General features: G+C 40.8%; 1 protein-coding gene across 6 annotated transcripts in view; it reads left to right on the forward strand.

The window, feature by feature from the left end:
* Nucleotides 1-15,773, forward strand: part of ERG (ETS transcription factor ERG) — a 281,719-nt gene that overhangs the window by 161,238 nt on the left and 104,708 nt on the right. Inside the window, exon 1 of one of the 6 annotated variants that reach the window (XM_029214409.1) lies at nucleotides 9,430-9,561. The exons of 4 other annotated variants lie outside the window; for them this stretch is intronic. In XM_029214409.1, coding sequence (XP_029070242.1) covers nucleotides 9,544-9,561 — 18 coding nt within the window. In that variant the 5' untranslated portion in view covers nucleotides 9,430-9,543. Of the gene's footprint in view, nucleotides 1-9,429; nucleotides 9,562-15,773 lie in introns of those variants that run through there. One more of the 6 variants, XM_029214411.1, reaches the window with a different exon arrangement.

The following is a 15,773-nucleotide window of genomic DNA, read 5'->3' on the forward strand; positions in this document are numbered from 1 at the left end:
AGGTCAGTTACTGAGATGGAAATCCCATAATTTATAGAGCTGGGAGATCTCTTAGAGACCCTTTGCCTTCTTCGCTTCCCAGCACCTTGATCTGGGGGAGTGGCTCAGGAAAGTCACCTCCAAAGTTGTTACCCAGGGTCCCTTGACCAAAGTTTGACTTTTGGTCCCTCCTGGGCTGCCCGTTGGCACAGCCCATGCTGCCCTTCCCAGGACTCCTGGCTCTGTAGACATCTTCATTCACTCATTCGTTCATTCGTTCATTCATTCATTCAGCAAAGGCTTGCTTAGCGCCAGCACTGTGACAGAGCCCTGGGGCCCCCTGGGGGCTGCTGCTCTCATCTCAGCCTGTGGGGTGCCGGAGGGTGGCACAGAGCAGCATGCTCAATGTGTGCTAGTTCCTCCTTGGAACAAGCCTGCAGAGTTACTCATTGATGTGCACATGGAAACATGGGACAGGTGAATTAGACGACTCCTTAAGTCGCTAAGGAGGCCTGAGGCTGAGGCCAGGCTGAGGCCCCTCTGACCCAAGCCTAGGCCCTTGGGATCGGGGTGCAACCCTGGGCTCGTGCTCCCTGAGGGATGTCCCCAGGCCCCCCTGCCAGCGTGTGCAGGTCTATTTCACCTGCGGACGTAGGCGGTAGCCCTGCACTCACATCCTGGGTTCCCACCTGAGACAGCTTATCGTTGGCAGTTAGAATTGTGGGAGCTGGCTGTGCTCTTCTCAGCTGCTGATGCCCTGTATCTGGAGCTGGGTCGGTGTGAAGCTGGATGAGGGGTCCCCTGCTCTTAGAGTTTTCAACGCCTTGTCCCGCTGCTCTGCGCCATTTATGTGCCCAAGTCAAAGTTGTTGTTCCTTTTAAAAATCACAGACGGAGGGCTTCCCTGGTGGCGCAGTGGTTGAGAGTCTGCCTGCCGATGTAGGGGACGCGGGTTCGTGCCCCGGTCCGGGAAGATCCCACATGCCGCGGAGCGGCTGGGCCCGTGAGCCATGGCTGCTGAGCCTGCGCGTCCGGAGCCTGTGCTCTGCAACGGGAGAGGCCACAGCAGTGAGAGGTCCGCGTACCGCAAAAAAAAAAAAAAGAAAAAAATCACAGACGGACAGATGAAATACTGCCTTAATTATCCTTCCGTAGAACACACTGCATATGAACCTCTGCTCCACTGGCAGACCGAGAGGAAAATCCATCGTCAACTGCAGTTACAGGGGCCTCTTCAGATGTCTGTGGGAGCCATCCCCACGCAGCCCCCCTCTGGGCAGCCAGGAGCACAAACAACCCTCATCTACTGCCCTCACTCTTCCTTGGTATAGGAGCCAAAGTGGAAGAAGAAAAAGGAAATTCTACAGATATGTTTAAGTACAAGTGAAGACAAAAAGAGGAAAGTTGCAAAATCAGTTAACTTTTTTGGTTTTGCAGATATTTCCAAGACACTGCATTTTGCTTTAAGTGTGTTTTTAATGACCTGAAAGTCAGTGTAATTGCATAATAGGGTTATTTTCAAGAAAACTCTCGTATTTAGTTTTAAAGCTTATTTTATTTCAACTCTATTTATATATACCTTCATATTGTATATCATTTTGATAAGTGTTGTATTATAAGCATATCCCAAGAGACTACGGTTTGTTTTTTTAAATAAAGGAAGGGACCACAAAGTCTCTCTCACATGTTACAGTATAATCCGCATCCCTCCTATAGTTCTCATGTCTGGAAAGGGTATACTAATATCTGAGTTCAGGCAAAGTGCTTAACCCTGAAACCAGAAAATAAATGCACTCAAAACTTACCATTTACTTGATGAAACTTGCGCTGGGAACATATTCAGCCCTTTAGAATTACTGTGAAATAGAATATTTTTCAGGGTTTGAAATTATTTATAGTGATGTAGAACAATTATACAATTTCCATAGTCAAATCTCACCCAGAATGATGCCGTTAGTCCTATGTGCAGATCTTTTTTTTTTTTTTTTTGGCCGCGTCGGTGGGACTTGTGGGATCTTAGCTCCCCGACGGGGAGTTGAACCCGTGCCCTCGGAGTGAAAGGGCGGAGTCCTAACCACTGGACCGTTGGGGAATTCCGTCTTATGTGCAGATGCATATACTTTATATTTTCTTATGTTACATAATAATGAAAAATTTTTAATTTTCAAAAATGTTCTACATTTTGAATGTTGGACTTTGATTTTAGTGGATAAATGAGACAACTTTGTAGGATAATATCAATTCAACAAACGTAGAGGCAAGAATTATGCATACTCCTCTCCCCTCTAAGGACCTTTTAGAGGGACATTTAGCGCCCTCTAGTGACAACAATCAAGCAGTTCAAAAAGAAATTCCCTGCAAAGCTTACTTCTGGTTTCCAGCTAGCAAATAAACAAAGCACTTTAGTTTTTTTGGTCTTGAGGCAGGATTATTTTTGTAGCTGTAATAAAGGATAAAATCGTATTCTCTAGGCAAACCGCCACTTCTCTTCTGGCCTGTCATTGACAATACATCCAGAAAGAACATTTCCACTTGTCCCCAGAGACTGCAGCTTTCCCCAAATTTGTGCTGAGATTTGTATTGGGATCAGATGCCACCTATGAATTAACCTGCATCATAGTTTTGAGTACATTCAGTGTATTTAAATAGAAGTAAACAAATTTTCTTTCCGTGAGGGTGAACTGGAAAAAAAACTGGCCTGTACTCTGTACCTCCAAGAGGGAACAGTTCTGTACCTCACTTTGCAGAGACAGAGGATACAATATAGAGAGGGTGCATGTAGAGGGGATGCGATGCAGAGAAGGAGCACAGTGCAGAAGGGTACAGTGCAGGGAGAATACAGCCTAGCGGGGCTGCCACAGTGAGACAGACCCTGTTTCACACATACCTGCCTTCAAGGTGTAGGCCTAGGGCTAAGTTAAGTCTGCAGGTTGCCTGATCACACTCATGCAGATCTAAATGCATTATTTACGGCACAGCACTTTGTTCCTCGGCTTCCTTTCGGATTCCAGTTGCGATAGAAATACATCAGCAAAAGCATAAACAAACTAAGTGATGTGGAAAGAAAGGCCGTCTCAATCTGAAACTAAAACGCCTTTATAAACAGGCTGAGCAATTGTGGAATGCAGGCTTCTCTGTAAATCTCCATTAAGTGTGTGACATTATGGTGCGATTTGAATGCTGTTTCTTTGAGAAATAGTATATAATTTCTTTAAGAAATAATTTACAAACTCTTACAGATCAAGACAAAAATAAATGCTGATGCCCAGCATCTTATAAGTGAGACGGACACACTTAACAAAAAAAACATTTAAAAATCTAACTGGTGATCAAAATCTAACTTAATTTCAGTAGCTCCAGATAACTTCTCGGGGTGGCCAGGGGTGATGACCGAGGATAGTCATTGGGACACAGAACCCTAGCTCTGAGTAGCGGGCAGAGGAACAGGACAGCCTTTAGGCAGAGGGCCATGTGCCTTTGTGGGCCTTCCAGTTATGTGACATGGGCGCTAGACTGTCCTGTGGTGAACCAGTGGCAATCTGATGACTATAACATTTATACTAATTTATGCCCCAGTTAGATGGATGAAGACCTTGAAATGCACTTAATGGTTCACAAATTATATATAGAAACATGATCTTTGAAAAAGGAAATTTAAATGTTCCTTTATACTAAATTAGTGTGTCAAAATAAGTACTCCTGTTTCTTTCGTTTTTGCTTTCTAATTAAAAAAATTTTTTTTTTCAGCCACGAGTATTAAGTTGACATACTTAGGGTTCCTGTTATGGGTTTTAATACTCCCGCATTTTTAGAGCCATTGGGTAAGAGGCAAAGTTGGCAAAATGTGAGGATATAGGTGATGCTTATGAAATCGTGTGCACTGAAATCATTGCTCCATCTGAGCCTATAGAACTGAACTTGACACATGCTTCCAAATTAAGCAACTTGGTGTTGAGAAGTCGAGGATTTAGTGTGTGATAACAATTTCCTTGTTTTACACTAGTTCAAATGCACCAAGACGCTGAAGAATATATTAACCACTTAGAGAAAGTGTTGAAACAGTAGTTATTTAAATTGTAATTGGATTATTTCTTCATGAGCGGCTGGAGGGTATGCCACACACACACAGAGTCTTACCCAATGGAGTGAAACAGTCCTCATGAAGTCCGCTTTGAATAGAAAAATGGTCCTTAACCAGTATAAGATGGGTGACCTTGGGGGCTAAGAGTGCCTTATGCTCCCTGTGTTCTCAGGCAAATCCTCCAATTGATAGAGATGGAAAAGTTCCACTGGGTGATGGAGTTTTCCATTGTGGGGACAGCTCCAGATGCTTGATCCTTATCTACAATCTCAGGCACGCCCCTGCCAAAAATCCTTGGGACATCCTTCTTGCCGGGCTCTCTTGAATAATCCAAACATTACACATTTTAAGATTCATGTATCATCCTAGGGACAATAAATATACAGCACTTTTATCCTATTGTTTTGCCCATAAAGAGTCTGCGGTTCATGGATTGGTCCCCTGCTCTGCAGTTTTAGGTGTGCGGAATTTGAGTTGCCGAACAGAGACTTCATGAATGCTGAGACACCCAGGGACTGGACAGAGTCCTGTCTTCCTTGTTTCCTAGTGCCCACCAGAGCGCTGAGTGGGCATGGAAAAGGCACTCATTGACTGGAGGGAATAATGCTGGGGAGGTGACCATTACAGAGCACATGAGTGTCTGCAGGGTTTCCTTAGTGAAATTAATCAAAAAGAGCTACTCTTGTAGATGTTTATAAAAGAATGTGCATTTTGGTACACACACATATAGAGTTTGACAAATAGGTATTGTGTGCTGCCTGTTATACAGATACTTAGAAAACAAAATAGAACATTGCATGCTGCTTATATAACTTTTTCATTACAATGTAACATGTTTATTGTAACTTTTTTAAAGACATCTATGAGAAACTTTTATTTAACACTATATTATAAAAAATTTAGAACTCAAAGGAGTGCAAATGATACAATGAACACTCATGTAAGTTATGATTGAGATTTGACAATTGTACAATTTTGTCATATTTGCATTATGTTATTTTTCATGAATTCTTTCAAATAAATTACAGAAATTATTACCTTTTCATCTTCAATACTTTGGAACGCAGCTGTAAGTAGTAAGGACGTTTTCCTACAAAGTATTCTTAAAGCTATAAATAGTTAACAGTAAATCTATAATATGATGTAACAATCATTATATATTCAGATTTCTCTAGCATCCCTGGAAAAGCCTTTGACTTCTAATTTGTTCATATCAGTATCTAATTGTAGACCATCATTTGCATTTGGGCTTTGGGTTTCTTAAGTTGCATTGAATCTAGAACTCTCCTCCCCTCTTCCCCACTTTTTTTTTCATAATATTGGCTTACTGAACATATGAAACAATATGTTCTACATATTTTGTAGAATAGGTTAGTAAATTTTATTCTATTTTACTATTTATTTATTTTTATTGAAGTTATTATAACTGTTTTGAAAATATAGATGAACCAAAGGGGAAAGGGGGAAAAACAAAAAAGATTCTCTACTATTAGTATTGTAGTATGTAGCTGACTAATATTTCTGTTTTGCCTTTTTATTTTTAACAAAATGAGTCTGTGATATAATTCTCCTTTATGACCTCATTTTTAAACTACCGGACATCGTCCCATAATTTTCCATATCACTAAGTATTCATCTACTACGTCATTTTCCTGCAGTATTTTCAGTGATGATAAGTATGTCATTGTATGGATGTTGAATACAGGGATCAATCAATCAATCATGAGTGAATCTTCTGTTGTGTCTCCAGTTAAGATTCTGGCTCATTATCTCTTTGCTACACTCATATATGATTTTTAGAACTATGTTGCCTTCACCCAAAAGTGTTCTCAACCCTGACCTTCCTCTGTAGATCCCACACAGAGAAGTTAGTAGGAGAAGACGGATGAGCATTTGTTGACTCCAGAAAATGGGAAGCTGTGGTTTTAGGATAAATAAATGACAGTGCTCCTTTTATAGTTATGGTAATGGTAGAGTCTATTTTACACTCTTTCCTTTTTCATTTGGAGTAAGATATGAACAGGCTTTTGAAGGGCTTTGGTAAATTCATGGGTCATGGGTCCATGATGGATAAGTACAGAATGGAAACGTGCAGTTTATTCACACATATGCCGGGGGTGCCACACTGTTCCAGCATGGTGTTTACTGAGTTCCAAGGAGGGTGGAAAAGGACCCTGTCTTGACAGATTCATGGCAGGATAACCCAGGTGGAGGCTACCTGCAGTTGCCCCGAAATGGGTCTGCATAGTGACCTGAGGGTGGTTTCCCCCAAGGAGGGGTGGTGTCTCGTTGGAAGGGCAGCCCGGTCCTTAGGCTGCTGAGTGATCCAGTGCTGAGGCCGTTTAATGGCAGAGGCTTGGGTGTGGGTGACGGGAGCATAGATGATTTCCCCCAGAATGATGTTTGGGAAATGATTTCTGCATTACTAAATATATTCTAATTAATAGATATGCCTTGTGCTGTCAATAGCCAATTGAAGTTTGTTTGTTTTTTTAGAACTTTGCATTAAATAGTCCGAGAACACTGAACTGGGATGCTGTCATGCCACTCTAGACATCAGGAATAATTCTCTCGGAAGATGATAGACATCAGTCAGCATTTGTCATTAGAAATGAGGAAGATTTGCCTTTTAAATTTTGTAACTGGGTTTACAACTCATTATCTCAAAACTGGATTTTTATTACATCACCTTGTGTTACATGCATTTTCAGAATTAGACACAATGAAACTTATGGATAGAATCTTCAGGAAATAAATCAAAGAGTAGCATAGAGTTTTCTGTAAGTTCCAAGCAAGTACATTAGTCTAACAAAATTTTATTAAAGAATAAAATATGGGTGTATATACATATATATGCATTAGACGTAAGTAAGAGAGACAGAGAGAGAGAGAGAAAGCAAAGCAAATGATGTAAATTACCAAAGTTGGAGGAACTGGTGAAGGATATTAGGAGTTCTTTGTATTATCTTGTAACTTTTCTATAAGTTTCATTCTTTCTGTTTTCTTTTTTATTTTATTGAAGTATAGTTGATTTACAATGTTGTGTTTATTTCTGCTGTATAGCAAAGTGACTCAGTTATACATATATATATTATTTTTCATATTCTTTTCCATTATGGTTTATCACAGGATATTGAATATAGTTCCCTGTGCTCTACAGTAGGACTATTATTCTATATATAATAGTTTGCATCTGCTAATCCCAAACTCCCAATCCTTCCCTCTCCCACACCCCTCCCCCTTGGCAACCACAAGTCTGTTCTCTATGTCTGTGAGTCTGTTTCTGTTTCGTAGATATGTTCACTTGTATCGTATTTTATTTTGTTTTATTGCTTTCTTTTCTTTTTAATTAAAATGAGCTTTTTAAAAAAAATTTTATTGGTGTGTCTTATTTTATATTCCACATATAAGTGATATCATATGGTATTTGAAGTTTGATGTCATTTCTAAATAAAGAGTTAAAAAAATGTTACTGTTCACTGATTTGAATTAGACAAGAACCAAGGAGTTCAGGGCAGACCCTCAACGAAGAATTAGATCTCCATAAAATTGTTGATGCTTTCCTGCTGCAGAGGACAAGGGCTGTGTCAGAAACCAGGCGGCAGTGGTGAGATGGGACCGCACAGAACTTTCTTCCATGGCTATTTTTTTTAGCAAGGGGTCACCCTACTTAAGGCTGCTCTTTGAGAAATTCATAATAGAACACTGCTTATTAGGGTACTACAGTTCACATTTGAAATGGATGTTTCTTAGGAGAGTAAAAAATAAGGAATCTCAGTGGAGCTGAAAGAGCGCTTTTCCCAGCACTCCTGAATCCTAGTGGAAGCTGCCCAGATAAAACAACTCAGTACTTTGAAATTTTAGGGGAAACACAATTTGAATCAGCCTGCCATCTCATTTATTGTTTGGAGATGAAAAGAGCGGAAATGAACATCCCCTCAAAATGTAGATGCTGAGAATTTGTCAGGTTCTGATTTTTACATGAGATTTCTTATAGTTTCTCTTTCTTTCATTTTCCTTTCCCCCCCTCTGTTAGTTTCTTTCTCTTTCTTCGTTTCGTTTCCTCTTTTATTTCTTTCTTTCTCTCTTTCTTTCCTCTCTCCGCCCAGCTCTCTCTCTCTCTCTCTCTCTTTCTTTTCTCCTTCTCCTTTCCTTTCTCCCCTTCCTTCTCCTCATGTTTCCTTCTCCTTCACCTATCATAAGGGGAAATCTTGGGATCAGTGAAAGATATAGAAACTTGGGCTCATTTCTAGAGCTCTGATGTAGACAGGCCTAAGTCCCAGTGAAATCAATTCACTGACTGCCTCTGAAACCAAGAGCTGCTGGATGACTCAGGGTTTGGTCTATTGTGTTCTGCGGGTCCCCTATGGAGACCACACCTCTTTACTGGCCCAACTTTAGTGTAGCTAGATTCAAAGCAAAATGTTGTTTCTTCCAGAGAACAAGTAGTTTCCTGAAAATGAGTAATTAAAAGGCCTGAAATCCTCTAAGGAATGTTCAGGCCTACAATTAGCTGTATTTCCTCTGAGAGGAAAACAGACGTGTGGCCCTGAACTTAAAGCTCAGATTTTAAAACACTTAATGAGGACGTGGCATCTCTGTGTAGCCAAGAGTTCTATTGGGGTCTGTTGTCTGCAACCTGGACGTTTGTCAGAGGGGGCCAGCTCGCTGCCATTATAAAACATTCGTAGTCATTTAAGTGCCTTGGATTTTAAATAAATATTTGAAAATGAGGATTTGACAGGTTTATTTTCCTCTTTATTTCTCTTAGCTACTTCCATTCTAGAGTCTTTGCATTTTCAACTACTTTATCGTGGAGCCGATAGCAATTACTTATGTTTGGAAGGAGAAAATGAAACTGTCCTGGAACATTCACTTGAGATGCTGAACCAGTGGAGGTTGTTAAAAATCAGCAGGTGAATGGCTATTATTAAACGTCGTCGCCTATTCACATGAAATAAGCACTACCTGCAAAGTGGAGCGGGTAGGGGCCTTAGGCCCCGTGACCCAGGCGTGTGGCACATCCGGGGAGACAGAGGCCCAGGAGTCCCGTCCGCACCCAGGGGCCTTGAGGAGCGCGCTGCCCACGTGAAGCCACTCGGAGTCCCGCCACATCTGCATCCTGCCCCGGGGCGGCGTGTCACACAGCGGCACACTGGGTCACACCTGCTGTGGTCATCCCAGGCCCAGGCAATTGATGCCTTTTTTTTTTTTAATTGAAAAAAAAAATCTCCTGGCTGCATATCATCAAGAAAAACAACATTGTTTTCAGGGTCTCTTATCTCTCCACTCCCAAATATCCTGTTTCTTCGGGCTGGGCGGCCAGGACCAATAGAAACCTCTTCCTGCCATTGACTGACTTCATTTCCCAGACTTAGCACAATCTCATCCGCTCTAAACAACCTCATCAAAACTACTTTCTGGTCAGAGAGAAGCAATAATTATTATTAACATTTATTAACGATCAATAAACTTGATTGCATTATGGCCAGCACTATTAAGGTAAGGAGAGGGTTCCTTTTCATTTGACCAAATTCTGTGCTTGTTACTCTTTTCTTTGGTTTCCTTTATCAACGCAGATAAGTTAGCATTGGGCAACACCCCCGCTGCCACAATAGAGGACAACAAGATTTCCTTTGCACTGCCTAGTAAATTTCCTTTTTCCTACTCCAACCATCCGCAAGGCTTAAAAACTTCAAACTCAGAAAAAAATTGGGGTTTCTAAATTCACAGTTGAGGGCTGTGGATGACCTTTTGCAAAAGCTTTTCAAAGAGCGTGTCCGAATTTTCATATTCTTTAACTGTCTCTAGCGGTGCCTGGATGTGTATCTGCTGGAAGGCAATGGACTTGGAGAGTTTGGAGGGCAGGGTCGGAGAAAAAGATGGGCTTGGAAATGTTGAACTTTTGGACGTTCTTGAAGGCCTCCTTACCATCAGGGGTGCCAGCCGGTCCCTGTGGAAATGAAGAGATGCCTGGCAAGTGGCTGTCAGTCATGGGACATGCCAATGTTGACTTGATTTTTGGAACCTTCAGGCTGAGAACAGAGCGTTCTCATAATGCAAATGGTGGTAATTCGGTTTGTTCGGTTATGTATTTATCTTTAATAAAGTACCTACTCCTCGGTGCACTGTGAATAGACTTTCTTCTCCGTGATGGTTGCTTTGTGGGAATTGCGGGTTGGTTCTCTGTGCTCTGGGGTGTGTGGTCTGATGTTTTGTTTTTCTTGCAAATAGAGAGAGATTAAGGTGGAGGTGGATGCACAGAGGTAGAAACGTGAATGTAGTCTGATTCCTGGAACTGAAGCCAGTTTAATGGTTAGTGCAAGTTGGCGGCATAGAGCCCGTGAAGTGGTCTGTCACAATATTTTCAAGGCCAGCACGCCTTGGTGACATTTCTAGAAATGAGAAAAGTCAGGAGCAAAAACAGATACTGAATGGAGGAAAAAGCGAGTTTTATGGGTTGCGTGTCTTTAGTTTTGCTGCATGTAGGTGAGAAGCATTTGGTTGTGTTTTCATCAAGGGTTTTAGTTGATCTGAAAGCTCATGAATATAGAAGTTTGCCCAGAACTGGGCCAGGACAATTTTTAAAAGCCTCTTTGATTTGGAATTTGAAATGTTTTGTGCGAGAGGATTTAATTAATACCCGTTGCATAAACTATGTTTCAGAAGTTCTATTCAGTTTCTAGTTCTCAAGATAGGTTTTGGTTTTCAAGGTATGTTCAATAATACATATTAAAAAATCATGTATCAAAGATTTTAATCTTACAGAGATTTTTCTTTCTTCAAGGATTGAAGTCTGCTGAAGTATAACTGTATAGAAAGGAATTTTAAAATTGAGGGTTTGATGTACTCTGCTTTGAGCTATATGAGTAGAAATTATTTGATTTTATAACCCCAAATGCTGCCCTCTTAATTCTTATTTTTACCCTTATTTGTGTCCATATTTCATAGCAGTTGAATCTAATGTTCTTTGTAAATTTTGAATAGCTTGGGTACAATTGTGTGTGTGTGTGTGTGTGTGTGTGTGTGTGTGTGTTTCAAAAAAAAATCAGTGTATTAAAGGACATTGAAATAACAGACAATCCTTTAGGGTGTGGGGTATGTTTTGCATAGAATACAAATGTGTCATACTGTTTAAAGTATACGTTTCTGAAAAGATGAAGATATTTTTGAAGCTTGAACGCTTTGTGTTTTTCAGGATGAATTTTGGGAAACAGTTTCCACTTACCCAGGAGATTATGCTTACTTTAACATTTGATTACACTGCATTATCTGTGTATCATATATAGCTTAAGTGAACTTTCAAAATGGCTTCAAGTAGACTCTTTTTAATCCTCTGTTAAAATAAAATAGCCCCTCTTTATAGGTAACTTCCTTTGAGAAATATTCTGCTAGGCTTCCTGGGTAAAGTAGTGAGATGACTTTACAGACTTGTTTATAGAGTGGAAAAAAGGAGGCCTGAGTCTGTTGACTGCAGTTTTAATTATGTTAGTGCAAAGCTCAAATTAGCATAGGGAAAATTACGGCTGTCCGTTGGAATTAGGAAAGTCTGTCATACGGGCAATTTCCAGTCTCAAACGCACTCTGTTTTTTGTTGTTTCAGTAAATAGATCAATTAGTCCATCAAGCATCAGATGCACAGAATCTGTTAAGTTGGTCTCTGCATCTCTGGATTTTTTTTTTTTTTTTGCGTGAATGTCTATAAGACCCTATGAGGCACTATGAAAAGCTCTATGTTTTTATCCCGTCTTTATGATTCTCACCATCATTTTCCCTTGGTATTTTGGAAATGGTAACAGAGTGTTTCCATGGGAAGAAGTAAAGGAATCTTATGAGTTTATGTGAGTATGTCAGTTGGTTTATCCTTAAAGGGCCGTGGATTTTAAGATCAGATTAAGAGTTCTAATAAAAACGTAAGCATCAAAAGTGATGTTCCCACATGTAATTCACAAATCAGTTTTGGTGCTTCCACTGCTTCTGGGGCTACCTGATGATACCTGGGGGGTGCTTTACAACCCCCTCCCTTCCTTGTGCACAAAACAGGGCTGCCTTTGCTTACAGACTCCAAGCAGCCAGTTGTTAGCCTTGGAACTTGATTTTGCTTCGGTTAGGATTTTTAATCCAATCTCCCAGAGACTTCCCTGATCCTTTGTTATGCCTTGGGCCACTCGGGAAGTCTAATGAAGCCTGCAATCCCTTCTCAGATGAATGCTTTTAAAATGCAGGAAAGGCAATACATAGAGTGACAAGGACAGCTAATACTTTTGAAATCCAGTTCTGTCCTTGGACTCCTTGGGTGGTCCGTGAACCCCAGGTTACAGCCCCTGATCCTAGAGTTTAGAGGTCCTTAGTCTTTAAGAGGGGATTGTGGGCATTTTCCTTTATCACAGATCTGGCACTGGAAGACCAGGAGAGAGCAAACTGCAAAGAGCAGCGTGAGTGGAGAGCATCTTAGAATCAGGGGATGGAAAGTTACTAACAAGGCTTGCTGAGGGAGAGCACGATTACGGTGTCAATGAGCTGTTTAAAGAAGTTCCTTTCTTTGATTTGACAGAGGTTGGAGGGTTTTGATGATCACCATGATATAACTTATAGGTGGAATCTAAAAACTACAACAAATAAGAAAAAGAAGCAGACTCACAGATATGGAGAACAAACTTGTGGTTACAAGTGGGGAGGGGAAAGGGAGGAGGGGTAACGTAGGGGTGGGGGATGAAGAGGACAAACCATTATATATAAAATAAGCTGCAAGGATATACTGTGCAGCACAGGGATTATAGCCAATATTTTATAATAACTAGAAATGGAATAGAACCTTTAAAAATTGGGAATCACTATATTGTACACCTGTAACTTATATAATATTGTACATCAACTATACTTCAGTAAAAAAAAAAAAGTTAATTTAAAAACATGAAGCATCTTTTACGTATTTCATGGCTTGCACATAGCAGGCTCTTGCTGAATATTTGCTATCATGTGTGAAGCAAACTTGTTTAAAATTAAAAGCTCAGGGTTACATGAAGGAAGTTCATATATAGGATTTTAAGGGATGTGATGAATGAGCTTAATAGCTCTAGGGCATATAAATTTTCAACAACTCATTGGCTCAAGTGGAATTTCAGTTGTTTCATCCCTTGTTACTTTAGAGGACTCTGTGACAGTGGAAGGAATAGAAAACGGAAAATACTGTTGCACCACTATGTGAATGTCATGTTTCTAGAACACTGGCCTAAAGGTGGAATTATGGGCCGTTATCTTAAAATGACTTGCTGCTTGAATCTGTGGGTGGCTCTGGACACAGTTTGCCCCCTCTGGACGGGACACAGCACTCTTCCTCCTACAGCTCTCTCTGAGGCTGGGCATGCTGCCTCAGTGGCCGTGGAAAGGAGAATTGGAAAGGATAGAATTTGTGGATCATTCTTCCCATGAAATATACTTATGGAGGACTGCAGTACTCTCAGAGAATGTTCTGGAAGTCTGAACTGTTTTTTAATTATCTATATTTTCTTTAAAGTGATTATTTCATTAAATTTTTTTTTTTTTTTTTACAAAACAGATCTTTGCTTAAATCTCTCCTCCACCCCGACACATACATACGCTTGTCGATGTCTCTTGAAAAACCATAAGTAGAAATAAAATAAATAAATGAAACAACCGTTCCTGATGCTTTCAGGAAAATATTACTTCTGTGTTTAGAATTTCAGAATAAGGTTCCCTCTGTGGGAGGGGAGACCCAAAGCAGAACATTCCGCTTTGGCATCCCAATACCCTGGCAGATTTAACAGCTGACGCAGAAGAGAATCACAATACAGGAGGCCGTTGGAAAGCCAGGACCAGAGAGTTTCTCTGCAGTGTAAAATCTTCCGAGAAGGGGGCTTGACAGAGACAGTCTCCAGGCCTTTCCAATGGTGGTGGCACATCTGCTCCAGCAGGATTTTTTCCTAGGGCTTAGGGAATGCCTCAAATGCAGCATCACCTCCTTTTGTCCCCACAGGTTAGAGGACGGCTCTTCTCTTCTCAGGGGACTTTGTCCTCCCGTCACCTCTGAGATTTCTTTACTTATGTTATGTGGCCACGGACACACCTGCATTTGAACCCTTCCTAGTCACGTGACCCTGGGCAAGGGCCCTAACCTGTCTGAGCTCCGTTTCCTCACCTGTAGGTGGGATTATAATGACCGTCCTGATGCGAGTCCAGGGTGGGAGAGCCTTTAGTAGGTGCTCAGTAAATGGCAGACGCCATCGGACAATCCAAGTCCACCTAACCTTTGCTGATAAATTGCACTGTCTTTCCGGCCCTGCTCTGAATTCTCTCTATGTGTTCCATTACCCGGCTTCAGTTGTGAAGCCCGGAGGCACACAGACTCTGTGCTAACGCTTTTGAAGAGACAGGGAGAATAACAGGTCACTTCCACAGGTCACTACTGCAGCGTCCCAGCCAGGGCAGGGCACATGGGAGCCTGGAGAGGTGAGGGGCAAGGACCAAACACCTGGGCAGGCGGAGTGTCCAGGGGGTCCCTCAAGGCATGGGTGATCAGAGGGTTGGTTTAGTCCTGTTCTGAGGACGGAGGCTGTTTGCTTCGTTGCTGAAGGAGGGCGGAGGCCTGCAGTGCCTCTTGCTTCTGATTAGGGCAGGAACAGGGTTACTGGGATCCTCCACTGTCCTGTATTCTCATTAATTTTGAAAAATGCATCTTGTTATTTTGTACAAATTACAGTAATAAAACATTCTCACTGTAGAGAAAATGAAAAAAGAAATCATTACAGAGTCAATATAAATTGTTCCCAGTCCCAGGCAGTCAGAGAAAATTACCAGCATTTGGTGTGTGTCTTCCTACTGTGTGTTTCTGTCTGTCCTTTTGTCGCCCTGACTGTCCTGCTCATCTCAGTTAACATTGTTTTACAAACATTTCCCCATGTCACTACAATTTTTTAATAAGCAGAATTTTTATGCTTAATTATATTCCATTTAAAATAAGTATTATGATTTATATAACCAATATCCTATTGTAGGAAATAATATTGCTTTCAGTTTTTCACCAATTACATTGCAATGTACCCTTTATGTAATTTAAAAAAAAATTTTATTAGTGTTAGTGCTTAGAAAAGGAATCATTGGACCAATGGGTGTACATATTTTTAAAGTCTCTGCCAAATTTAAATATTTGCCAGTTTAAAAAATAAATGACCACTTTACTGTCTAGAAGGGTTGTACCAGTTCCCACTTGTAGCCATAGATAAGGCCAGTTCCACTGAACTCATAACAACTCTGAATATTTCACTCTTTGAATCTTTGCCATTGTGACAGGCAAAAATGGAGTCTCATTTTTATTTGTATTTCCGTAATTATAGTATTTCATTCCACTTTTTTTTTTTTTTTTTTTGCTGTGAACCTATTTCAACTAGTGGCCACTGTGACCTCTGGATCTTTTTATTATTCACACTTTCATTCCCTGTTTGATCACTTATTTCCCACATATTTCCCCTATTGAACTTGGCTGAGGCATATTTTATAAAGTTTAAGAACATTCCTCATTTTGTCCACTCTCTCCTGCTTTGTTTTCTCTCTTGGCGACACATGCTCCCAGCTTTGCTTGTGTTTGTGTGACTCTACTTTTTGTCTACCTATGTAAACAATAGAACCTGTTTTCTTGTGATAGTCTGTCCATCTCTTTTGTGTCCTTGACAGAGCCTGGCAAAGCATAGGGGTTC

Source organism: Monodon monoceros, unplaced genomic scaffold (assembly GCF_005190385.1).
Source record: "Monodon monoceros isolate NGI ecotype Baffin Bay Population unplaced genomic scaffold, NGI_Narwhal_1 Super_Scaffold_11, whole genome shotgun sequence".
In the NCBI taxonomy this organism is placed as follows: Eukaryota; Metazoa; Chordata; class Mammalia; order Artiodactyla; family Monodontidae; genus Monodon; species Monodon monoceros.